Source organism: Dipteris shenzhenensis, chromosome 25 (assembly GCF_047967505.1).
Source record: "Dipteris shenzhenensis isolate YYH24624 ecotype China chromosome 25, Dip_SZ_1.0, whole genome shotgun sequence".
NCBI classification, from domain to species: domain Eukaryota; kingdom Viridiplantae; phylum Streptophyta; class Polypodiopsida; order Gleicheniales; family Dipteridaceae; genus Dipteris; species Dipteris shenzhenensis.
Genome location: NC_141620.1, coordinates 30,368,047 through 30,394,934, shown reverse-complemented (window position 1 = coordinate 30,394,934; position 26,888 = coordinate 30,368,047). Strand labels below are relative to the sequence as shown.

Below are 26,888 nucleotides of genomic sequence, written 5' to 3'. Positions count from 1 at the left end.
TCTAATTACATAACGGGCAAGTAATAAGCTTACCCAATTCATTCAATGTTACAATCCAAGGGCATTTAAACTGCAACAACCTTGGATGAATATACACCAGCCCAGAGAATTTAGAGCAAACCAATTCCTCCTCACTTTCTAAAACACATTATATCAGTTCTTCATTATACTTATCTTGCCAGCAAAGTCTGATTCTCATAAATAACATCTGGATTTCTGATGTGGGGATTTATTTTCATCATGTCTTTCCATTTTTTCCCACTGCCATGCCCCCGAGCAGATATGCTCCAGAGAGATTCGCCTTGCCTCATTTTTACATTTGTGGTTGGTGCGGTGGACTGAGCAGTAAGCAAGGGATGACTTTTGAAACTTTTCGACATACCATTAGCAATAAGCCAGCGGGAACCTGTCTGTTGCTGCTTCTGGCTTCCCCAGCCTAATTTCTTATCCTCCTGAGGTGTTTTCAAACCAGCCATGTGTACTCCAGTAATCTTAAATAGCGGCTCTGCTGGTTGGCTGCTGGTTTCTTCATCCTCACCATTTCCCTTAAATGAAACAGTTCTTCCTACCTTTGGTTTGGAAGGTATGACCAAGCGTTCTGCTTGCACAAATGCCATCATGGGGGCGCCCACAGCCTCATTGCTCCTCAAGGGATCACGAAGTTGCACAAGCATGGCTATTGTCAGTGTATTCCCCATGTATCCCCATCCTGCTCCCTTACTTCTTGAGCTCTGCTGTTTCCCTCCACCTCGACTCTTCTCCTCGTCATTGATGTGGACAAGATCTTGGTGGACTGCATGGTGAGCAGCCATTATCGCTAATGTGTCTTTTTTAGTTTCTGTTTCATCATATAATCCTGCATCCAAGAGCATCCACTCGTCTAAACTGATGGCCATGTCCATCATCCCATTCCCACTTTTAGCTGGAACCCCTGCTCCTTTCAGCAAATGTACCCCTGTTACACCCTTCAGTGTTCCAATGTTTGTGTGATTTGACAGATCTTCCCCGTCAACTTGACCTTGCAATGAGAAAGCATTCAAAGCATACGGAGCATCCTCCTCTGTCAAATCTGATTGGATTTTTAGCCCATCAACTGCTAAAGATTCAATCTGCTCCATTGCCATAGGAGCCAAGTCATCTAGGGAAATACAGTCATAATTATTGTCCTCGGAGCGAAGCCCAAATTTTCTATCATTCCAGCTACTTTGTTTTGTGATAGAGGAGTCAACCCGGGATGGTCCCTCCAATGCCTGCCTGCCATTCCAAAAACGCAAGAGAGAACACCTTAGTAAAAGGCTGGAGCATACACGACATTGAGAATTTAAGAATGGAGCGAAGTGCACATCTTTTCCAAGCAGAATATGCTACCTGAACATGTTTGAAGAGGACGACAAAAAGATAGACTATGATCGACCCCTGATTTCAAAAAGTTGCATGAACTAGCAGCTGATCCACAGAAGCATAAAAAATGAATGAAGGGGGGCGGGGGGGGCTGGAGAGAGAGAGAGAGTATTAAAGTCTACGGAAGACCGCGACAAAAGAATTCGAATACCATAAGGCTAAGGGTGAAGCCACTCGAGTGAACATCCACATCCATGACTCAAAAAAGAAAAGAAGCGAGAAGAAGAGAGAGGAAGAGAGAGAGAGAGAGAGAGGTGGTAATTGTTTTAATCATCCGTGCAGAGACCAAACATTGATCTTTGGGGCCCAAAATAAGATATTACAATGCTCTCCAGAAATTCTCTCGTCTCATGCCTTTAGCAAGACAGTGTCTTTAGTTGCATCTAGTTTGACAATTGATGTTTATGTTGTGCGTAAGAAGGGACCCTCATCCCCAGTGCTAAGATAGCAGCTACTATGTGTTTTCTTTACGAGAGGTGTCCATGTTTTGACCACACAAACTAATGGCCACCAGAGCTCTATCACAGGCTTTATGCCACCGTAGCCTCATACATTGCCGACATTGCCAACCCCCCCTTTAGGCTTGACGTCTCCGCTAGCTTCCAAATGATCATCACACTCTTGCCAGCCCCCATCCTCTCCATCAACTCAGAGATCTATCTTTATATGTATCGGTATCGTTATGATTATGGCTCTTTTGTATTTTCCATGGGTGTTGATGTCTGCTTAGAGGCTTCACCCTTTCAAATTCATTCTATCAAGTTCTTTTAGTCTCATAGACCCTTCGGTCTTTCAAAGACTTTAAATAAACTTCAGCAGCAGCCGCCACCAACGCTGCCAGCAGTAACCACCAGCAGCAGCAGCCAGCAACCTCCACCTCCTGATTTCATCGACAGCAGCAGCAACACCTTTCTTCGTTCCCCCCGAGCTGGGTTTGAACCCCCAGCCCATCCCGGGGGTTAGCTTCAGCCAAGGGGTACAAGTAGACATGGCCAAGATGGAGTGGCCTATCCTCTCCTCCAAATCCCCCTCTACCTCCACCCCAAAACAAACTATTCCTACCACCAGTAGCAGACCTCTCTACTCCTTAATTGCCAGGCCACCCTCTCCATGTGCAAAGACATATTACCGAGGTGATTTTGACCGACCCATTCTCGGGTAACATGAACAGATTTATTTCTTACAACAAGAAGTAAGGGAGCTGAAGATATTGCTAGAAGAGGTGAAAGCTAAACTTCAGGTCCTTGAAGGGCCTGGGACAACAATCAGTTATAGATGAAGCTGTAAAGGCATGTAAGGCTTCTCCCCCTACCCCCAAGTCGGCTCCACAGTCAAGGATCTAGTGCATACCAAAGTTCAAACACTTAAAAAGGAAGTGATTGTGGAAGTGGACACAAAAGCAAGTAAGACTGATATTCAAGCAGAGATTAAAGAACATGACGAAAGACGGGATAACACACTGAAGATCAGAATAGGGGGACTCCCAAAAGACTGGTACAAAGAGGACACATTTAGTCAAACATTGACAAAGGTTAAAGCAGCCTTGCCCAACACTGAATGGACAGATGGTGATGAGAAGGAAAATGACGACTCCAAACCAGCTTCTATTGGACAATCTAAAGGTCATGCCATCGTTACTCTGAAGTCAAAAGATTTGCAGATCAAGCTCCTCCAACAATGTTATAAGCTGAAGGGTACCAAAGTATGGATAGCTGAGGAGCTTACACAAGCTCAACTCAAGAACAAGGCAATGGAATGAGCAAAGGTAAAGGCTGCCAGGAAAGATGGGAAATGGGCAGTATACCGTGAAGGAGTAGCACTTATTAAAGAGTTCAAATCAAACCAAAAGACTCTCAGTCTTAAACTGATGTATGGGCCAGCTATATATGTGTATGTTTTATCTAGGTTATCAAGTGCATACTCTGCACTCCGTGGAAGCTGCCCTGTGGCCTCCCTAAGCTGTTGTACTAGATGGTTTTCATGTTGTCCCATAGACCTCTTTGTCTCCCGTGGACGTTAATAGACTTTCTTTCTTTTCTTTCTTTCTTTCTCTCAAAGAGCCATGCTTGATGTACGACTCCACTCCAAGCTCTTGCCCATGGATGGTCAAAGGAGCGTGCATATTAGACATCTCAGATTTAGAGTCGTTCTTCTTACTTTGAAACAGGGTCATTCTTGATGTATGGATCTACTCCAAGCTCTCACGTATGGATGCAGAGGACCACGTTTCTTATAGACCAAGAAGATATGATAAGTCCTCTGCATCATGAGTACTGTTTAAATGGGGATGGCTAGTATCAGCAAAATTGGCTCCTCCTGTTCCTCTTGAACAGCCCTTGTCCTACTAGAGAGAGGGGCTGAAAGTCTACTAACAGGCAGAGTTTGTACCAGCCATTGGGGACTGATGTAGCTTCCTGTGAAGCAGCTCTCTCCTCGCTAACAACGTCCTACACAACCTCATGTGTGATAGGCTGATCCTGGACCTGATTGGAAGCATCCAAAGGCTGCTCTGTATCAGCATGTGTAGGCTGAATATTCCAATTTCTATTGGCTGCTACGAATAGCCTTCAATCGCCATGGAAGTAACCTTCAGACACATCCTGAGACCCTATATGCAGCTACCTATCTAACTCAGTCACAGACTCATGTTTTCCATAAAAATCACATCTCATTGACAAAAATCCTTCTTGCCTAAGGATTGTAGAGACGGTAGCTTTGCTCCCATAGTTTAGCCACGAAAATGCACTTAATGCCTTACATCCAGCTGGCTTCTCAACTGACTAGGCATACTTACATAGGCTGTGCAGCCAAATGCCTGACTTGGGTTTTCTGTTATACCAAGCCCCAAAGGGAGTTATGGTTTTCAAGGCCTTGGTTGGGCATCTGTTCAAAATGTGTGCAGCACACATTATTGCCTCCATCCAAAATCTGTGGCAACCTTTTCCCTTTGACCATGCATCTGGCCATTTCCATCAGAGACCTATTTTTTCCATCAGCACTTCCATTTTGTTGAGGTGTATATGGCGCTGTACATTGATTCTAATCCCTCTCTCCTTCAAGGAATCTTTGAAGGCATATGACATATACTCCACCCCTCTGCCTGTTCTCAAAGTCTGCACTTTGCACCCAGACTCATTCTCAGCCATAGCCACATACTACTTTAAGCACTGCAAGACATTTGACTTTTCTTTTGAAGGGATGTACCCATGAGAATCTGGATTCTGGCCCGTCACCAGAAGTATTGTTCAGGACTGTAAGAGTGACAGAAGAGCCCCCGCTGCCTGCCTGGCTGCTCACGCTGCCCCCCCGCCATCTCTCCCTTCCCGCAGCCCTCCTCCGCCATCTCCTCCCTCTCCTCTGCCTTCCCCCCGTCATATCCTCCCCCGCCTCCTCCTCGCCATCGCTGCCCCCTCCTCCCCTGCCTCCTCCCCTGCCCCATCCTCCGCCATCACTGCCCCCTCCTCCACCTTGGCTGGTCCCTCCTCCGTCTTCACTGGCCCCTCCTCCGCCTTCGCTGCCCCCTCCGCCATCGCTGCTCATCCTGCCCCCCCTCCGCCTCCCTCGCCTCCTCACGCTGCGCCTCCCGCTGCCTCCCTCGCCCCTTTCCGCTGCCTCTCCCACCTCCCCCCTCCGCCTTCTCCACCTCCTCCTCCCTGCCTTCTTCGCCACCTCCTCCCCACCATCGTCTCTTTTCCGCCTTCTCCCTCCTTCCTTCAGCCCGTTTCTTACGCTCGTGCCTCACCTCATCTCTGCCTCCTCCATCGCCATCTCTCCACCTCATCCTGCCACTCCTCTTCACTTCCCTATCAGTTTTTTTTCCTTTTCTTTCTTTGCGGGAGTTTTTGTGCTTGTTCGGAGAAAGAAAATCTTGGTGGTGACCCTTGGTCTAGCCAGAGGGGCTCTATGGCAGCGGTGATCATGCCGCAAGCATTGGGAGGCTTGGGTATCATTGATCCGGAGATGCAGAGCAGAGCCCTATTGGGCAAGTTGGTTGTTCACAGCCTCACCCCAGGTGCAGAGCCTTGGAAGCTCCTCTGACAGCGAGGGCTTCTCAGGAACACCCCACGCACTGGAGGGCAATGGCAGCATTCACACAGATGGATCTTCTCAGAGGTCCCCCCCCTTACGGGAAAGGGTTCTCCCTTGATAAGGAGCCTCCATAGGGTCTGGCAGAGATTAGTAGGGAGCCTCATTCCTGCTCATCCCAAATGTAGAGAGGAGTTCGAGCGTCAGCCCCTTGTTTGGCACCCAAAGATCACAGATCAGGAGGGGCGTATGTTCGGGCAGTGGACTCACATTGGTTGGACACAGTGGGACAGTGGACCGGCCAGCTCCTTTGGTAGATGGAACAAATTACCCATGGAGACAGAGGCGAGGCTTGGTGCCATAGCACATTTACGAGGGGCAGGGCAAGGCAGCGAATAAGAGAGATTGACCTAGCCATCCCTGAGTCTTGGTGGGAGCGACTTCGCATGTGGATGGACAGTTATCAAATGCAAACTTGTTTACTCCTAGCTTTACATCGAATCACGGACACATGCACACAAAATCACCTCCCAGCCGATCTCGGTAAGCTCTCTAATCATCAGAATCGTTACGTGAAGGTTCTTGCTTACACAATTCCACCAAGCCCCAAAATTCCCTAGATGGATCTAGTATGCCACATGTCTTCATTCTAGGGTCCCTCCTTAATGCATCATTTACCCCTCTCTTGGGATATCATTAAAACCATTTGCCCCTTGGCACATTTCATGCATTTAGGTCCCTTAGCCTTAGATCCACCTAGTCTAGTGCCATGTCACCCTCACCAAGGACCTTGACCTTGATTCCTTTTTTATCATTTACATGAAGCCCAAACAAATATAATACAAACATTGATCCTTTAAAGGAAAATGCCGACTGACCCTTCCGAGATCATGTTACCTCGACTTGAGCGTAACATTCCTTCCCTCTTCAGGCATCAGCGTCCTCGATGATAAAGTCTGGGAATACTCTCCATAATTGGTATACGGATTCCCAGGTAGCTTCTGATAGAGGTAAACCATGCCATGCAACCAACACCGTGGGTATCTTCCGATTGCGTACTTGCATTGTTCCTTGGTCCAAGATTCCTGTTGGTTTGCGTCTTGCATTATCCTCTATCTCCTGAAACAAAACAACACCCTCGATTAGTGAGTCGCTTGTATGCAAAAATTTCTTTAAACGAGAAACATAAAACACTGGGTGCACCTTACAATAATGTGTGACAACGCATCAACAACTTTATTATCCTTCCCTCTTCGGTACCGAATTGTCAAGTTAAACTCCTGCATGAGTTCTGCCCACCTAGCTTGGCGGCCTCTCAAGTCAGGTTGTTTACAAAAATGTTTCAGAGTATCGTGATCAACATCAACATAAAACTCCGACCCATACAAATAATGTCTCCATGTTTTCAGAGCATGGATAGCAGCATACAACTCTAATTCATGAGTTGGCCAATTTCGTTGAGAGGGAGAAAGCTTCTTGCTTTCAAAGGCTACTGACCTTCCCTCTTGGAGGAGAACTGCTCCTACCGCAATGCCACTTGCATCAGTTTCAAGGAAAAACGGTTTCTGAGGATCAACAGCCTGTTTTATGGTGTTAAAACTTTCCTGTTGGTTCTGTCTCCATATAAAAGGTACTTTATCTGAGGTCAGATCAGTCAATGGCGATACTATTTCGGAATATCCTTTGATATGCCTTCGATAAAATTAGACAAATCCTAAGAATGATCGCAAGGCGGTCAAACTCTGAGGGATTGGCCTAGTCAGTATCGCAGCCACTTTCTTTCTACCCCCTCAGGAGTAATTATGAATCCTAAATATTCAAGTCTTACCATACACAGTATAGTTTTCTTTTTATTTACATAAAGACTGGCTTTCCTCAAAGTACTGAACACTATTCTTAAGTGTTCATGATGCTCAGTAATACTTTTACTGAATACTAAAATATCGTCAAATATATAAAGTGTACTATAAACTTTCCGATATACGGACACAGTAAATGGTTCATAAGCATGACGAATGTAGCTGGAGCATTGGTAAGTCCAAAGGGCATTACCAAAAACTCATAATGTCCAAACCTGCTTCTAAAAGCGGTTTTATGCACATCCTCGGCTCTAATACGGATCTGATGGTAGCCACATTTAAGATCTATCTTACTGAAAATTACGGCCCCATGTAATGCATCTAGCAAATCATCGATCCGAGCCATCGGATGCCTGTGCTTAATCGTGATATTATTCAATGCTCTGTAATCTATACAGAGGCGAAAAGTATCATCTTTCTTCTTCTTTAATATCACTGGCGAAGCAAAAGGTGAGAAACTTGGTTGAGCCTGCCCCAACTTGAGGTATTCTTATAGTTGTCTTCATACCTCTGCCTCTTTGGTAAAACTCAACCTATAGGGAGGTCTATTTACAGCTTTTGCCCCCGGGATTAGTTCAATCTTATGCTGAACATTCCGCTCTAGAGGTAACCCATAAGGTAGCTCATCCCTAAAACAATCAGAGAACTCCTCTGTTATTTGATCAGCCAGCTTGGCCATCTCTCCATTTTGAGCAACATCAGTGCTAGCCGAACAATCATAAATCGGCTCTACCGATGCTGTACAAAAAAACAAAAACTCTTCTTGAGCTTTTCGAATTTCCATTACGGAAACCAACGGTCCTTGACGTACATCTTTTTCACCTCGTAAGACATACAGCACATCATTCATCTTGAATTGATAAATGTGCTTTTTCCAATCTATGGCTGGATTCTTCCTAGAATGCCAAGCCTTGCCCAGGGCTATGTCTGCATGAGCAAGCTTAGTCATTTCAAAATCAAGCTTCTCAGCATAGTCCTGAATTCGAAGCTCCAACTGGGTAACCCTTTGGTCCCATACTTCAGTTGAACTTCCATCTGCCATTCTGACTGTATATGCATAGTCAGATGGGCTAGTCTTTAGTTTCAGCCTCTTTACAAGCTTGAAGTTAATTACATTGTGCGTTGACGCTGAGTCAAACAACACAATGACATCATGATTAGCTACTTGCACTTTCATCTTAATTAACTCCGTATCATTAAAGGTTGTATACCCCGTTGCTGCGGGCTTTGACAGGATATTATCAGGTGCACTAGTTACTAACTTAGCAACAGACACACATAACAAAATACATACTGACCTTTGAGAAGATCCTGCTAGCTAAATCTGCATCTGTTCTGCTCTAGGACTTCCCTCCATTTCCACGTCGCATTCTGAGGCCACCATCTCAGCCATCCGACGATCCTTGTTTCGTGGACAATCTTTCCACTAATGAGGCTGAAGGCATCCAAAACACAAGCCTTTTCTCCTCGCTTTTTCCCTTTTCTCTGGGTTCAAAGAAGACTTCGACCAAGCCCGGGCTGCCATTGGTGTTACTTTTCTTTTCATTCCAATGGTGGTACTTGATTTAGGAGTCTCAACTGGTTTCGCCTACTTGGCTTGACCACTAGGCTGTGAGGCACTTCTTTTGCTAATCCACTTCTTCTTAAACCCAGTTTTCTTCGGGTACCCATACTGAGTCCCAACCTGCACAAACCCACTTGGTTTGTTCCCTTTTGCATCCTCATAGTTCAGGGCTATGGCAATTGCTTCATCCAACGTGTTCGCATACTTAGCCCGAACTTTCATCTTGATTCGATCATTCAATCCAAAGATAAAATCTTTTACTTGGATTGACTGAGGTAGGGGTTCATCAACCTTCATTACACTTTCTCTAAACTTATCAGTGTATTCCGCCACTGATAAATTTCTCTGACGAAGGTTTCGATACTGATCCCAAGCTCGGGATGCTTCGTCAGGAGGTAAGAAGTGTTTTCTAAATTCTTGATTTCACAAATAGCGAAGGCCTCGTCCCATTTGTGTAACCAGGTCTCAATGATATTGGAACTACCGTCAGACATCCGACCAGAATACTTTTCTGGCCTATAATTGGCAATATTAGGCACCTTAGCCCTCCTAGGCTCGACCGTATGAACACTGGACTCCGGTTCCATTGGAAATTTACCTTTCTCTTCATGAGATGGTCTAGCAGACATACTATGAACCATTTTTCTGAGCTCAGATTGCCCTACATTTGCTTGTAACTGTTGCGCTAAAATCTGTTGCAAGGCATCCTCTAACATTGCAATTCTGCCAAATAGTGTATGACCTGCTGGGTGCGACGCCTGCGGGGTCGGCCGGACTCCCGACTCTACAGGATCCATCCTAGAAGCTTCTTCTTCTACTTCCATTTAGGTCGATGGTTTTTTTTTTTTTTTTTGGAATAAATAATAAAATACCGCTTGAAATTGTATTTACAAATCAAAAGCCCAACTTCCAAATTTACAGCTAACCAGGCATATATCACACTACAACCAAAACCACTTTTCCCTATACTAGGGAAACTCCTACAATCCGAAATAACTCAAACACGGAGGCAAATAAACTTAGAAGGCATAGAAAACCCCCTGGTCATTCATGTAGCATAGAGAGATCAAGTTGTTCCTGCTGTGGCTTAGCTACACCCTCGTTGGAGATCCACGATACGAACGCCAGGCAATCATATGATGTTTCGCTCCAACCTTTGGTGTTAACCAAAGTTCCAACAGCTCGTCACAACGCCAGCCAATCAGGTTGTGTGCAATAACTGCCCCTTCGTGATTATAGCTACTTCGGCTTCATGGAACCTTCCTTCGACAAGAAGACCTCCACCCAAATCCTTCGATAGGTGGAATTTTACTTCAGTGACAGTAATCTACCTCTTGACAAGTTTTTGCGGAAATGTATGGAGGAAAGTGAGGATGGCTTGGTTAGTCTTCCCCTAGTATGCTCTTTTTCACGAATGAGAAGTTATCTTGGGCTAGAGGAGGTTGGTCCTAACAAGGTTCCTTCAGAAGTTACTGCTGCTGTGGCTACAGTCCTTTGCTCATCATCTAGTTTAAGGGTATCAGATGATGGTAAAGTGTTACGCTCAAGTCCCGATATCCCTCCTCAGCCTGTTTCCAGTTTCCTTCCCAACCGGCCTCCCGTTACATAATTTCTTCACGCCCTGCTCGTTTAGACGAATATCCAAGGCTTTTACGTAAAAGAATATCCAGCTTTTAATTGCGCTTCTGTATGTCAATTCCTTGCTGAACAATAAGTGCGACACTGTCTTCTACTACGTGCTAACCCAAAACCACCTGTGTCATCCGCTCAATATGATGCAGTGATATTACCGATCACTCTTTTCAGGTTCGTCAACTCAACACTCAACAAGTCGTGACCAGCGCGTGCGCCACCCTGATGTTCAACGTCCACCCAAACTAATGAATTACCCGATGGCCGAACCAGACGACGCAAACAATCTACCACCTTAGCCTTTTCCTCTGATCCCGTAAGACAAGATCCCAGCTCCATATTGTCCGTCGCCAAATCCTTCCTCAATTCATCGTTAGCCTGTCAACTCGACAAGATCCCAAATATGTGCTCTAATACCAAATTTCAAATGCAAACTTGTTTACTCCTAGCTTTACATCGAATCACGGGCACAGGCACACAAAATCACCTCCCTGCCGATCTCGATGGTAGTAAGCTCTCTAATCATCAGAATCATTACGTGAAGGTTCTTGCATACACAATTCCACCAAGCCCCAAAATTCCCTAGATGGATCTAGTATGCCACATGTCTTCATTCTAGGGTCCCTCCTTAATGCATCATTTACCCCTCTCTTGGGATATCATTAAAACCATTTGCCCCTTGGCACATTTCATGCATTTATGTCCCTTAGCATTAGATCCACCTAGTCTAGTGCCATGTCACCCTCACCAAGGACCTTGACCTTGATTCCTTTTTTAACATTTACATGAAGCCCAAACAAATATAATACAAACATTGATCCTTTAAAGGAAAATGCCGACTGACCCTTCCGAGGTCATGTTACCTCGACTTGAGCGTAACAACAGTAGATGGTTGGGCCAGTTTTTTTGGACTAGTGTCCCCTTGAGGATGATGATGCAACGAGGCAACACGCAGCCTGGGTTTTTCCATGTAGGACTTGGAGGCCTACTCTAGGGACTCACTAGGAGAGACCTAAAGATGGATTGGAGTTTGAATGGGATTCATTGGCAGATGATCAGAGTGGTGGGACGTTTGGGGAAGGAGTGGCACATTGATCCTCCCAATATCTCAGAGTAGGATGCCCCCAGATGGCGCCTCTAGCTTTGGGAGGGTAGGCCCTTGAAGGAGGTCCAGTGGGATCCGGACAGTGGTTCTGGCCCTCCAGGGGCGGCCTTGCCGAGTAGGTGGACGAGGTGCCCTTCTTTTCCTACACCACACAGATTAGCAGGAGGCTTCAAATGGACTCTTCGATTTGAACCCCTTCGACGGATAGGCATTGGGTGGCCCAGAGAGTGCCCCGGGATATACATTCCAGGTTTCGGTTATGGTCCAATTTGCGGCCGAGGAAGATCTCCTACTTCTTCTGGCTGGTTGCCCACGAAGGCTTGCCCATCGGCCCGTGGTTGGAGCAGATGCAGGTGGAGGGGCAGTGTCATTGTTGCTCTGCTGGTTTTTTGGAGACGATTCCTCACTACCTCTGGAGCTATCGTAGCACAGCGAGGATTTGGATGGAAGGCCTCAGGATTATGACCTGTATGCAGACCTTCAGAGGGACTACACATGGGGGATGGTGGCTTGGTTGACTGAGGGAGGACACGCATTTCAAATTGATGAGATCTCCCTAGCTTACTGGATACAGTGTCAAAGCATTCACAGGATAGAGCTCCATGAGGCGGTCCCTCCTGATAGCCTCGCTCCTTCTCCTCCACCTCCGGAGGACAACGTATGGGAGGTAGTAGCCAGTATTACTGCGTGGAACATTTGGGTTTCTCACTGCAGTCAAGTGATGGGTGAGCATCTGGTTCCACCCTCGGCTACCTTGGTCGCCATCTGGCAGGATATCATCTACACCCTCCGCTACACCTGGGAGCGTGGGACCCTAGGCTCTAGGGCGACTATCACGAGGCGCGCTCGATTCTGCAAGGCTTGGCTTGCAGGAGGTTTTTACATATTCGCTCTGCGAGGGATTCGTTGGTTGTACAATCCCCCCACCTGGCTATTAGAATTTAGCCCCAGTACCAAAGATCCCCTAGGCAATGAGCTGGGTTTCTCTGGAACAGGCCGGTTTTTCTTTCAGCCTTTTCCCGGGGTCTTTTCCATACTCAGCACCTTCGGGGCTGCTGTTTTGTATGAAGTATTTCAAGAATTAATAGAAGGTTCTTTTCTTTGCCAAAAAAAAAAAAAAAGAATCCGGATTCTGTCTCAAAGATTGTGTCCTCATAGGACGACACACATCACTATGTATGAGCTGCAATTTCCTTTCAGCTCTAACAGATCCATCTCTCAGAAAGGTATCCTGTGCATTTTTCCCCAAAAATGCACCCTTCACAGACATCTCTAGGAGTCTCCAAAGAAGGCATATTCTGAACCATCCTATGTCTCTACAATAACTGCAACCTTCCATAGTTCACATAGCCGTATCTTGCATGCTGGAGTTCTGCATTTTTAATTTTTGAAGTAATTGTTGCCACAAATGCATTTGACATGCTGCTGTCATGTTTGTCCAGCTGGTACAAACCTTGAAGATGCACTTATCTCCCTCAAAAGTGACAGCAAAGCCTCCCAAAAGAGGAAATTGACAGCAAATTCTTCTTAATCCCTGGCACATAAAGGACATCTAGAAGACACAAATCCGTCCCATCAATATCAAAATCTGTCCAACACCCTTCACGGGTTATGAAGAGTTGTTGGCACAAGACAATCTCTGAGGCTGTAAATCAACAAACAAATTCTTCCTTGAAGTGATGTGCCTAGAAGCCCCACCCTCAAAATACCAGACTGGTGTTGAAGCATCACTCACACTGAGTGACACAACCTCATGGTTGCCATCATGCATGGCATCATAACTGCTGATGAAAAAGGACCAATCTTCAGCCACATAGTCTACCCTTGTTTGCATATGACACATTGAAATCTGAAACTGTCATTACAACTTCCTTCTTTTATCTTTCTTTCTCCAACCTCTTCCTGCATTTATTGATTTGGTGTCCACACTTCTTGCAATAATGGTACTAAATCTTCTTTTTGGGCTAACCTGAATTTTTTGAATTTTTCTTTGATGGCTGAGGAGAATCAGTCCTGGATTGAGAGCCACCAAAATGAGGCTTGTTTTGCCTCTAGCGAACAAGGCTTGATCCCCATCATTCACATCTTCTTCCTTGTCTATTCTTCATGCAATAACAGCCCCACTAGTTCCTCAAAAGAGAGTGAAACTCTACTACCCCTCATGAGTAGATTAGAGAAGTATGAAAAGACAAATAAGACTCTAGCAAAGAATTTAGAGTAGTGGACACACGCTGACTATCAGGTATAATCTCATCAATATTCAAGAAGTGTTCTCTAAGATCCTGGATCAGGGTCGAATGATCTGACATTGAATCGCTTTTTTGCATCCTGACATTGTCAAGCTATCTTTTACAATAAGACCTCATACTAGGAGCAATGACTACATCTCATGGGCGGGAATACCACCTGTAAGAAAACCCAATACTCTTTGGAACCAACAGGTTCTTCACCATAAAACTAATTGGTGCCATCCCATTTGTCCTCCCATTTAGAGCTCAAAAGAGGGGACTGTTTGAACAATCCAAAAAAAACAGTTGTGCTCCTCCAATCCGAATAGCAAAATACCACAAAGTCTGCACCAGATATGGTAGATGAACCCTCGTTGATGAAACTTGAAAGCCTTTAAAAAAACAGGGTTTTTTACCTCTGTTTTGACAGCTTCTGTGTAGATCAAAAACTGCCTCAAAAAGCAACTGTTGCTTTACACTCCTTGAACAGAAACAGCTTAAATGGCATCCAAACAACTGCAACAAATAGAGGCAGCTGTTGCCCAGTGGGCAGGACCTCGACATGTGAGCAAACCGCTCCGAAATGTGTGCAGTCTGCACACAAAACTGTCTGCTGCAGTTCACCTAGCAGGCAGCTGCCCTAGTCAGCTCTGAATACCAGCACAATCCCTGAGAACTGCAGTAAGTCTGCAACAATGTGTGTTTCGGAGGCTGTAGCAGCCTGTCGTATTGCTGCAGAAGGGAGAAGGTGCAAATCCACCATTGGATAATCGAGCTGCTGTCGCCTTCAAAACATGGGATGCAGAGCAGCTAGTACAGCAATTTCAACTTTGAAATAGTGTATCTTTCCCAAAAACAGTAGAACTGCCTCAAAACCTGCATAACAACAAGTCAGAGTGCTCCTATGCAGGCGCCTAGTTGCAGATGTAAGCAGAAGGTGGCGGCTGCTAGGAAACACGTCAACTAGGGCTGTGGGTGAAGATTCCTTGTGACAAAACTCCTCTCCTGAGCTTGAATGGAGTGGGGAGCATAGGGCAAGGTCATAGCGTGGCTCTGATACCAAATGTAAGAGATATAGATGGTAGAGAAAGAAAAAACGTGAAGCTCCGCTGAATTGAAGTGGGCTATCACATGACAACACCCTAAACCCCTAGGTTAACCCAGACTAGGGTTACAAACCACACAAACATAAACTCAACCACTAACTGTGGTTAGGGGGAAAACCTTAGAAGGAAAAAGTGCCCCTAACCCTCCTAACTAATAATTACATTATATACCCTTGTAAGACTAGAATATAGTCAAACTAACAAATTCAGATTTTTGTTGTTCTAAAGACCAAAATTCTACAAAGAAAATAAAAGAGAAAACAAAAGAGAAGAAAAATGAGATAACCCAAAAAAAAAAAAGGTAGACATACTTAACAACCAAAGCAACCCTTATGTCGTCATCAGTGCCCAAGCATAAGCAGCTATACTGGGTTTCTAATGACCCGCGGAGTCTCTTGGGCAAACCCAGTGCTTACTTAATTATTACATTGGCCATTGCCTTAAATATTACAATACTTCCAACAGACTTGCCACATCTCATCTCCCCACCTGCAAGCCCCCATAACAGGGATAAGAGCACTAGAAGAGCATCTAGGAGCAGCATATATCCAATCCACTGAAGCTCGTTGAGAGCATCCAGGCTGACAGAGCTGAGAGGTGCCAGAGGGAATTAGAAGGCAGCATACAGGTGTGCCAAAGGTCCACATCTAAGAAGCATCCAGGCTGCTGGATGGTGGCACATTCAGCGCTAAATCTTGTATCAGGGTTTGGCCATTTTGGAGCATTCTTCCATCTACATGGTATGCATTCTCTAGTTCATGTCTGTGTTTTCTTTTTACATAGTGTACACAGACTGATTCTCTCCCATGGTTGTGTACACGATCTTGGGCAATTTTCAATCTTCCATTGTGGCAAATTGGCTGTGATAAAGCAGCTCTCCATTTTCTTATATGTAATGCAGACAGACCTTACAGAATTCACCAGATAAATGTTCAAAGAGACATCGGTTTCCTTCACTTTATGAAAATAGTCAAGTTCTATACAATTGACAACATGACTTGGAGAACCGAGTATAAGCAACATGTTGTAGCTACAGTGGATTCAGAGAAGGGAGGAGAGGGTCATTTGGCTAACATTTCAGTAAAAATGCTGTCGTCAGAGTGGCAAGACAATAAAATGTGACACAGCAAAACAAAAGCCACCACACTTCACAGCTACTTGTTTATGACATATTTCAAGCTGACCAAGAAAACAGTCAACAACAAATATTTTCCCAAGAAAAACTGCATAAAATACATTCAAGGGACTGTGATGACAGAAGTGAGTTTACTGTGTACTGCTAAAAAATGTTGCAGCATGACTAAATTGGGAGATGAGAGATATTGCAATATACAGGGAGCTCAGATGAGCCAAAGGTGTCTCCCATTTTTTTGGTTTGAACCAAGTTCTCATCAACTGGCCGTTCAGCTTAAACAAAAGTTGCAGAGGGCCCCAAGCTCATAATTGCAATCATTAATGATTGACCATGTATCTACATGAATCCAGGAATATGCCCAAACTCATCCTCTAAAAGCACAACACATAGTGTCGTTTCAATCTCTCATAAGGTGAAAACCATAAACTCCATCACGCATAGCAGGGACTACCTACTATGACATCCACACCGACGTCATCAGCACTTAACGGTGGGTGTAGACCCTAGTAAAAATATGGTTAACAAGTTCGATTAATGTTACTCCTTCACCAACAAGTACTTATTTATAGGCATCACGAAATCGAGATTTCCACAACATTTCTTCCAAATCTTCAGGATGCTCATGACTTTTGGAATACATGCTAGAACATCCCTACTCATGTATTCAGTGTCGAGAAGCAGCATTAAACTATGTTCGCTTTAGCATTCACATCCTGCTAGCATTAAAAGAATAGTTCCATGCTTAGTGTCAAACACACATCAACATGCCGATTTTATCCATGGCAGACTCGACCACAACAAAAACGAGCATGCAGATGCAACAGGGGGACCAAATTGAAATCAGACACACAACCAATGAAACAGTTTCAAATGGCAAGGAGCAGCATTGCATACCCGTTCCTGAAGGATTTTCCAGATGTCATTCCCTCCTGAGCAATCTGTTCCAGCGACATGCCGGTGATATCTTCCAAAGGCATTGCAGCCATGGCTTGACTGGCCATGTTCTCTATCCCCATCATGGCCATGTTTCGAAGAATATCTACAGTTGCTGAACCCATTTCAGCAGGCACCACAACTGGCTTAGACACTTGCATCACTAGCTTTCCAGTGCCTTTACTTGCTTGGAAATGCAGAGGATTCATGGATCTTAAAGTGCCTCCATCTTTAACAGGAACAGCAGCACCTAAGCCCCTTCCGAGTGGTGGGGGTTCGTGCTGCTTGAAGATGTGCTTTGGAGATGAGCTTGCAAAAGCCTTCTCATTCAAGCCCCATTCCTGCATCAGAGCTTCTGTTTCTGCATCTTCTAACATCTTTGCCCGGCTCCTGCTCTGCATGCTCTGAGTAGCCCGCTGAAGTTCAGATTCCACAGCTTCCATGATGGAGCTGAGTTCCTTGTCTTCCTCAATATCCAGGTTCGACCTTTTTTCCGTGGTAGAAGATACAGCCATGGAAGTAAGACTACATGCAACTCCAGGGTCTCCAACAACAGATGTATCGTCAACAGATGTATCATCCAGTAGCAGCTCTGGCACTTGCGTAAGACTTAAATCAAGACCAAATCCCCCTACCAGCATCGCCTCATGCTCAAATTGCTTCAACAACCGAGCACGTGGTGAATCTGGCTCACTGTCAGAATTCCATCCTGAAGGAGTGTCACTCAATTCCAGCATATGTAAAAACTCCCCGGCGACAATGTCGATTTCTGTATCCAAATTGTCAGGCGGCCCTTCCTGATCTGCAACTTCTGCTCCTATGCCTCGAACATCAGAAAGCAAGCTAATGCCTACGGCATTGTCCAATTCGTCATCGGCATTAGATATATTCATCCCTTGCTTATAAATTTCATCCTCGTCCCCATGAACATTGTGACTTGCCTTTTGCTCTGATTCAGCCTTTTCTTCAAAATTTTCATCAGAATTCACCTTTACACCTATGGTATCAGATTTCTCCTCCATGGTTTCTGTGTAAGACACAGTATCAGAATCCTCCTCCGTGCCTTCAGCATCGAATGTATTCATCACGTGCTCATAAATTGCATCCTTCTGCCCATGAACACCCTGACCTGTGTTTTGCTCTAATTCTGCCCCTTCTTCCAAATTTTTGTCACATTCTACTTTCGCAACTTTTGTATGAGGTTCTTCCTCCTCCCTGCCTTCCGCATAAGACATATTCATTACTTCTTTATGGTCTGCATCCTCCTCCCCAAGAATCCTCTGAACTGTCTTTTGTTCCAGTCTTGAGAGTTTTTCCTGTGTTTCCTCCTGAGTCTGTTCCTTGGCACTGCTTCCTTGCAAAAGTGATTCCAGAGTTCTCATTTCCAGCTTGTAATTTGCAGTCTCTTCCTCTCCACTCTCCTGTAAATTCCCAATTTTCTCCTCATAAACCTCACTTTTGGCCAAATTATTTTCCAGTATCTCACCTACTTCAATGTCTTCCTCACTTTTGGCCAAATTATTTTCCAGTATCTCACCTATTTCAATGTCTTCCTCTTGCAATGATCCAAGCTGCACTTCCTTGTCAGCCTCCAGCAGTTCTGGCTCCTCGTCTACTTGAACAATTTGAGAGCAGTCACCTTTATCATCAATGTTACTATCATCTAATAATTCCTTTTGGACGCCAACATTATGAATACAGTCATCCCTTGCAGTGTCACCTTCTCTGGCGCTTCCATCGTCAATAGAAAAGTCATTTATATCTTCCCTCTCAGGATCATCTAGTGCTTTTTCTATGACCTCTCCATCGTCCATAGAATTATCAATCGAATCATCAATCTCCACGCCCTGGTCGACAACCACAAACTCTGCCTCGTCCTCAGAGGAAACACCATCTCCCTCTCTGAATGAACCTCCTGTTTCTGTTTCTCTTTTAATGCCTGCATTTCCCTTGTACGCAGACGGTGTTGGAGGTGCCAGGACCTCAACTTGAGAGAGAAAATTCAATTTGGGCTCATAGCTAGGGAAAGTGCTAAACACATCATGAGAAGGACCAGCAGGGCTCTCAAAATTGGAACGAAAGGCTGGGAAGCCTTGCACTTCCATAAGTTTTCCATCTCTGACATCACTGGCATCTGCGAATGGAGAAGGGTCGTCCAAGTTCAGGTGTTCCATTGCAACCAGATTGTCATAGTCATTATGAACACTGGGAGAATGGTTACTCTGTGCTCTACCAGTCATGGTTCGAGGAGTCCCGTGTGCTGAATTTGGAACACTGTATGTGCTGCGAATTGATGATCGACGAGGAGGCGAGTCTCCAAACCTGGAGCTAGAATTACCAGAACCTACCGAATCCTTGTCCACCATCTCATAGTCCAATGTGATGATCAGTTTTCCTCCCTTCGCCTTACCCGAAAGTTCCAAAACAGTGTCCCAGCTATAGCCTTTCTCGAGCTCACCTTTCCTATCCTGTACTGCATCAGCAAGCAACCGGCTGAGATCCAACTGGTGTTTCCCAAGGTCTAGTTCTTCAACATCTGGGGCAATGACAGACACTATGAAAGCCTTGGACATGAACTTCATGGCGTTGGACGAGCCCTTACTACCATAAAGAGTGCACTTCATGAATAAGGTCTCTTGGAACTCTGCAACACCTCGGAAAACACGGCCGGGCATGGTCTGCACAGCACCTTCTCTGGTTTCCTCTTTCCTCAAGCGCACGCATAGGCGCAGCCCATTCATGGCTGCGGGGAGACCCTCGATGGCATGGACGCAAGCAGAGAAGACGCAATGGAATCGCTGCCTGCCGATGTGGGTGATGGCACGGAGAGGCTTCCAATTCCAGATGCTTTTCTTCTTGTGGTCGGGGACGGAGGAGTCGAGCACGCAGGTGTCGTCGGTCCACTCGAGCTCGTCAGGGGCGGGGAGGGGGGAGGGGGAGGGAGGGTGATGCGGTGCAGGAGGCAAGGGCTGGAGGGAGAGGCGGCGGTCGACACGGGAGCGGATGTCGGGGGGTTGAGTATGGAGCCAGGAGGAGGAGGAGGAGGAGGAAGAGGGGAAGAGGGGGGGAGGAGGGGGGGGGAGGTGGTCGGAGACGGAATGGCGGGAGGGATGAGGAAGGAAAGGGGAGAAGCGAGAGGAAGGGACGGAGGAGGAGTCCTTACGGGAGGAGAAGATGGAATGTTTCTTGGGAGGAGGAGATGGCGATGGCGATGGAGGAGCTCGAGCTTGAGCTTGAGGAGGAGCAGGAGACAAGCTATGGCGTTGAGCGTGGTAGAGAGCTTGGCTCAAAGCTTGAAGCTCCTGCAGAAGCTGTCCTCCGTCGTGTTGCTGCTGCAAGACGGAGTTTTCCGTCCATGGTGGAGACGAAGCTCGTGGAGAGCTCACCATAGCTCTGCTCTACGTCCGTCGTCTTCTTCGTCTCGTGCTAGCAATCTTGAACGATTTTCTGCTGCCTTTCCGTCGTCTCCTCCAATCCGAATTGCAGTTTTCTGCGACCTTTCCGTTCTCCAATCTTCGTCTCCTCCAATCCGAATTTTGCAGTTTTCTGCTACCTTTCCGTCTCCAATCTTCGTCTCCTCCAATCCGAATTGCGGTTTTCTGCGACCTTTTCACTCTGAGAATTGCACGCTTCACTGCATCACGATGATCGTCGCACCAGTTTCCTCCATCCTCTCCCCTCCCTCCGCTTCATCCTCCTCACGCACATGCATTCCTCCGCCTCATTTGATAGCTTGATGTTGTGACTAATCTTCGCAGAAAGCAATTCGACCTTTTGCAAGCAGGAATTTGCAGCTTGTTCTTGGCTAGGCTCGCGAACAAGAATTGCTAGTCGCGCGAGCAATCCTCCTGGCAAGCAAGAACCAGCAAAAGATCGAATTGCTAGGCGTGCAGGCAATTAATCCTCCTGCCGAGCAAGAATTCTCGAAATTGCGACGAGAAGCAATTCGCAGCAATTCGATCCGATTTTGCGACAAAGAATTGGCTTATCCTCGTCTTCGCGCGCGAAACAATGCTAGTCCTGGCGAGCACGAACGATCAAATTCGATGAATTTACGGGGACGTTCGGATGTACTTGTTCATCACCCGTGACCAAGATTTCTGTAGCCATCATCAACTCGCCACCCTTGTTCTGTTCGACGAGCTTGCGATCTTCGATTTCTGGTGCTGCTTCCTGCATGAATGAAAAGTTTCCCGCCCCGTAGCTTGCAAGTTTCTTTCTCCTTTACGCCTCTCTCCCTTGACCTCGCGAACGATCTGTCGATCTGCTCCTCCAAATTTGACGTGCTTCACAGCCGCATACCTGACTCCGATCACCTTATCTCTTTCCTATTGCGCATTTTGCTTCTACCTGCTTAGCTCTAGCGACTGTTACATCCAGAATCACTACGGTGATTTCTGCGTTGTGATTTTCTCTTTCCAGCAATGCTCTGGCTGCTCTCAATCTGCCGTGAATTTACCTTCTGCGGAAATTCCTCTGCTCTCGATCTGTTGCTGAACTTCTGCAAGGTTTCTTCTCTATGGCTCGCAGTGTGCAGTTTGAAGAAGAAACCTTGTGCTCGGCCTATAGAATCTCATTGATACGATCAAACTACTGAGTACTTCTCAGGTTTCTTGAAATCTCACGCTTCTCATCTCGTACTAATTATGTTGAAGCAGCGTGCGGAAATCGACATTCGGAATGCTCCCATGATCTCGAAATGTCGCTACGATGATTACTCTTCTATTAGTGGTTGAACATTTCCAAATCGTCGCCTGCCAAGAGAATTCCGCATACCGTCCGCAGCAGCTCCCACCTAGAATTGAGTTGAGCAGTTGTAATCAATCAGGTCCCGCCCAAACATGCATTAAAAGTCTCTTACCAGCCAGACTTCAATTGCATCCCGGAAACAATGACGTACAGAGCACAAGAATGACAATGAATCGCAATGGCCTGCGTCAATGGAAGATACGCAATCCAAATCCCCAGACTCCATCCAGGGATGACAAGGTTGCACCGATTTTCAGCAATGAAGGGATGAACCGTGAACGACAGGATGAATTAAAGGGCCAAGGTAGCCATGGCGAATGTTCAACGAAGCAACGAAATCGTGAGCAGGGACTGCGAGCTCATAGGATGCGTAAATTTGCACTAAATTTGCCGGAACAAGGTAGTTAAAGAGCCGCCAAATTAAATTTAGAGGTGGGTCTAAGTCTAGGGGCTCCCACCAAATTCCTAAAGCCTTTTTACACCAATCGTCTAATTGTCAACGTAGGGTCTGTTAGGACCTTATCCTTCCTCTTATCTCGAGGGCCCTTATCTCCTTTGCTCCACCATGCACCCAATAGTTGTGTGTCCACATGGCACACACTTCAGCCAACCCCCTTTCTTGATAGAGAGGGTCTTTCCACCAAATTTTCTGTTTAACTTAGGGATGGAGGCGCACCAACCCAGAAGCACCACCAGTAGGTGCACATTTGGAAGCTGTGTTTTCACAATCCAAAGCAACGCCCGAAATCCTCATTGGATGGAAAAGGTACAATCCAATATAGGAAGAGGATGCAAAGACAACAATGAGCAAATAGACCTTTGCAATATCTCTTAGGTTGCAAAAATAGCAAGGAAGAACCAACAGGTCCCCACATTTATTAATTAGTCTCTTGGGGGTGCAAGGCACAATTAACCTATTGCAAGGAAAAACATATGGAGATATTACAATTGTCGCGAAGCTTCTAGTTGCCTCCGTTTGGAAGCTTTTCTCGCTTCTCTATCACCGCCTTGTCCTCTATAAATCTCGTTCAGCCCTTTCTCTCTCTCTCTCTCTCTCTCTCTCTCTCTCTCTCTCTCTCTCTCTCTACCGAGCCTCCCTTCCTCTTTCTCCCCCTTCCTCTCTCGTGTTTACTATTTCTCTCCCTTCATTTCTCGCGCCATTCGATAAATGTATCGTTAGGTTAAATATCATAGGTCCCTCTCTGCGTCACTCTCTAGCTGTTGTCGTTCAAGAGGCAGCAGCCACTCAAAGGGTCATAAGAATTTTGTCCAAGAAATTAGGATCGAATTTCAATTGATTCGAGTTCGAGACGAGCAGCAATTTGATAGCTATGAATTTATGAAATCGAAGGAGCCAGTAGAATCGATGTTTGCAAATGAGAGATAGTAGGCCGAGCAGGGAAGAATGACTGAGTAGAACCAATGACCAAATAGACTTGTGCAATTAGGCATCATCAATCCCTTGTTTCTTTGTCCATCGAATGGAATCTTGGTCGGCTTTGGGAGAAACTACTTGTCCTTTAGCACCCATTCCCCTTTTGTGCTTCTCCCCTATGTGTTGAAAGCCACAAGCCACCTAAGGTTTGACTCTTCTGCATGTGGGTGAACTAATAGCTAAGGTATTCTATTGTAGTGCCATCAATTTCTATTACACGTATTTCAAAACATTTTATGTGTACTATACAATACCACAAACATGAGTATTAAATGCTTTCCATTTCCCATGTCCGAGTAGGATACCCTTGTGTTATTTCCACCTTGTACTTTTCTACAAGGGACTGTGGCAAGGGAAGAGGAATGATGGTTACATCTCCCAACGAAGTCCCAAGCAAGGAATGTTCTCTTTGCCACACACGTGAACCAGCACTTCCTCACCTTCAAAAGCAAGGGGGATGACCGAGGGTGTAAGCATTAGTGCACATCCCCATGTGAACAAAGGATTTTGAAATTCCCACTCCAATGTGACCACACCAAAACAATGATACAATACCCAGGTTGCAAACAACTAAATTGCATTGTGCCACGTCTTGGCCACGCCTCACTACTTCCATGCTATCTCCATTGGTTTATGACACACAATTACAATACAATTACAATACCCAAGGCGTGCTTCTATTGGAAGTGATTTTGTAGGATCTATTTCCATGCTTTATTTTCCATTTGATTCCATCAATCTATGACACAAAATCACAATACGCAAAGTGTTCTTATATACAAGTGATTCTTTAAGTGTTAGCATGTCCTCATCAAAGGAATTGTATTTCGACAAAATAACATTCCTCACCATACAACCACTATAACGAGGTCACAGTGGCAACAACAATATCCATTTTTCATTCATACAATAAAAAATTACAACATGTTGCATGCTACATCCAGTACTACCATTTGAATCCATCAGTCAAGGACACACAAATATAAGCACTATAGTTTTCTTAATACAATGGGCAACAACAATATCCATTTTTCATTCATATAACAAAATCATGACATGTTGCATGCTACATCCATACTACCATTTGACTCCATCAATCAAGGACACACCAATACAAGCACTGTAGTGTTCTTAATACTATCGACGGGAAACTCTTTGGAATTGCTCTTCCTATGAAGCTAAGGAGTTCTTTATCTATCCCTCGATTCACTTTCCCTTGATGGGCAAGAAATGATTATATAATTCCTTGACATCTCTTCCATATTCCTCGTGAAGTTAGTCTATGTTTCATAGTGAAACTTGATAGGCTTACAATAGGTATGTGCACTTCCAAAATCCAATAAATTCACAATGATTGCTTTTTAATTAAAGAAACACAACCGCAAGGGTACACTATTAGAAAAACCTACATACAACTAGCATTGGAGCAGTAATAACTAAACCCCTACGATTCTACCTTCCTTCCCCTTTATTTCAAAAAAAATTTATGATTTTTTAAAAATTAAAAACGCTTATGTGTATTTCTGTGAATTTATTGGATTTGAAAATTCTATATATTGAACCCACGTCGTATGAAGTGCACCCCCTCATAACACAACAAATATCAATTAGCTATGTATGTTGAGCATTGGGTTGATAACACACAATTCTGTCATTTGTAAACATGACTAGTTCGAGAATACATACTTTCTAAAAAGCATGCACTGACCTCGTGGAAAATAATAAAGGCATAACTTATCATCTCATCCCAAGATATTACACATGATCAGCCCTTATCTAGTCCCAACAAAGCAAATCTAATTACCATACAATCCTAATGCAAATTAAGCTCATTACATATTTCTTATATACACAATTTACCATTATCCAATCTAGTGGATGATTACCTTCATAAATTAAGAGCATTAAGGAGAACTTTGCACTCCCATGGGTCCCATAAGGACTCTCAATCTTAGAGAGTTTTAAGAAGCCTAGTTAATGTGTGCCTAGTAAATTGGTAAGTTGAAGTCTTTGTTGATATAGAATGCTCTACAACATTGAAAGTAGTATGGAGACAAACATTAGAGGTAAGAAGGCTAGAGTTATTGGTTTGATAGATTGCCTTATAGAGAAATTGATAAAGTACTAGCTCATGTGTTTACTCTTGGGTGAACCTGATTTGATCAAAATTGTCACAATGTTAGAGCAACGAGACATTTGGTTTCTATATGATTTAAGGATTTTTGTGACTTGTTTAGGTTTGACTTAGCCATCTATAGTATACAACTATTGATTAATCGACCAATCCTTGGATTTGTTTTATTTTAGCATAGTCCAATCTTCCCTCCAATTTATTTTCTAGGTTTTGTTTACAAAAGGAAAAGAATGATCTACAACTTGGGGGGGCTGAAGATTAAGTTATACAAGATATGCAAAATGTAAAGACTTCCCCTATATAGTCATTGTGCTCAAGTATGCACATACTACTCTAATATTTCCAATTTTTATCTTTTTATCTTGAATGCATCATATGAACTAGAAAATCCAAAAATATAGCTTGTACATGCAGCCTCTACTTATGCAATGCAACTTAAGAGGGAGAGGAACTATAAGGAATAGGGGTAATCCCTTACCCTAGCCCTAAGAGGTAATGATGTATATATTCATCATCATGTTCATAGTTCAAGTAATATATAGCTACATATCATATGCACTCCTCTTTCCCTTACTATCTCAACAACGAAAATAGCTCCCTTTCAAAAAAAATCCTCCATAGAACAAAAAAAACTGAGCTTGAGTTTTGTTAATGAGATATGAAGAGGTTGTTAATGTACAATAAATATCAATAATGTCTCAACAATGAAAATTCCCTTTCAAAAGGATTGTCCTCTATAAAACAAAAAAAATTTGAGCTTGAGTTATGTTAATGAGATACAAAAGAGGTTGGTGATGTATAAAGAATATCAATTTTGTTCAAGAGATAATGTCACAATTTTGGAAATAACATACTCAATGGGGACGTACGACAAATTGCTCGAGAGAGCAATCACACAAATTAATGTGGGATTCTATTTTGGATCTATTGCAAAGGATGCCTCCAAGAGCACAATGAGTTGTCCATTATATTATTGCTTCAATAATTTTAGCATTGGAATCTGCCTCCTTGCATGAATTGTAATACATTGCAAGAAGAGAAGATCATTGTATTGTGTTGTTGCTGTGTTGTTGCTCACTATAAACTTGAATTGATGTTTCAATCCTAATTTACACTACACTTAGTATTTCCTCTATCCTTATCTTTAATTCTATTACTGTAGCATTGTCCAAGACACATCCATGTGAAAGATGCTCTGACTCCATTAACAAATAGTAACTATGCAGTCATTTAAATAGTAGTGAATCTCCTAATACATCGCAAGAAGAGAAACTCACTGTATGTTGTTGCTCATTACTATGGACTTGAATTTGTGTTTTAATCCTAATTCACACTATACTTAGTATTTCCTCTATCCCTATGTTTGATGCAATGGAGCCATTCCAAAACACATACAATTCTATTGTTGGCATTGTCTTTTTGCAAGAGACACATTCAATAAAATAGTAAATATGTACTGATCCAAATTCTAGTAGATCACATAATGATGATATACTTGATTACCATTCTTGCTTCACATACATTATTGTAGGAGCATTTCACATGTTTGGTGTTTTGAAGGTAGATTATCACATCAAGTGA

General features: G+C 44.3%; 1 protein-coding gene across 3 annotated transcripts; it reads right to left on the bottom strand.

Moving 5' to 3' along the window:
- Positions 1–22,005, bottom strand: LOC147885736 (protein PLASTID MOVEMENT IMPAIRED 1-RELATED 1-like). Of its 3 annotated transcripts, XM_087396041.1 has the most exons (4): positions 21,890–22,005; positions 18,480–21,784; positions 16,951–18,440; positions 1–1,254 (listed from the first exon to the last, which is right to left on the bottom strand). In XM_087396041.1, the coding sequence occupies exons 2-4, from the start codon at positions 20,376–20,378 to the stop codon at positions 171–173; spliced, it is 4,473 nt and encodes a 1,490-aa protein (XP_087252167.1). In that variant the 5' UTR covers positions 20,379–21,784; positions 21,890–22,005; the 3' UTR covers positions 1–170. The 3 variants fall into 3 exon arrangements, with proteins under 3 accessions (XP_087252167.1, XP_087252164.1, XP_087252165.1); XM_087396038.1 differs by having other exon boundaries at positions 16,951–21,784; XM_087396039.1 differs by lacking the exon at positions 21,890–22,005 and having other exon boundaries at positions 16,951–21,789.
- Between the last annotated feature and the right edge of the window lie 4,883 nt (positions 22,006–26,888).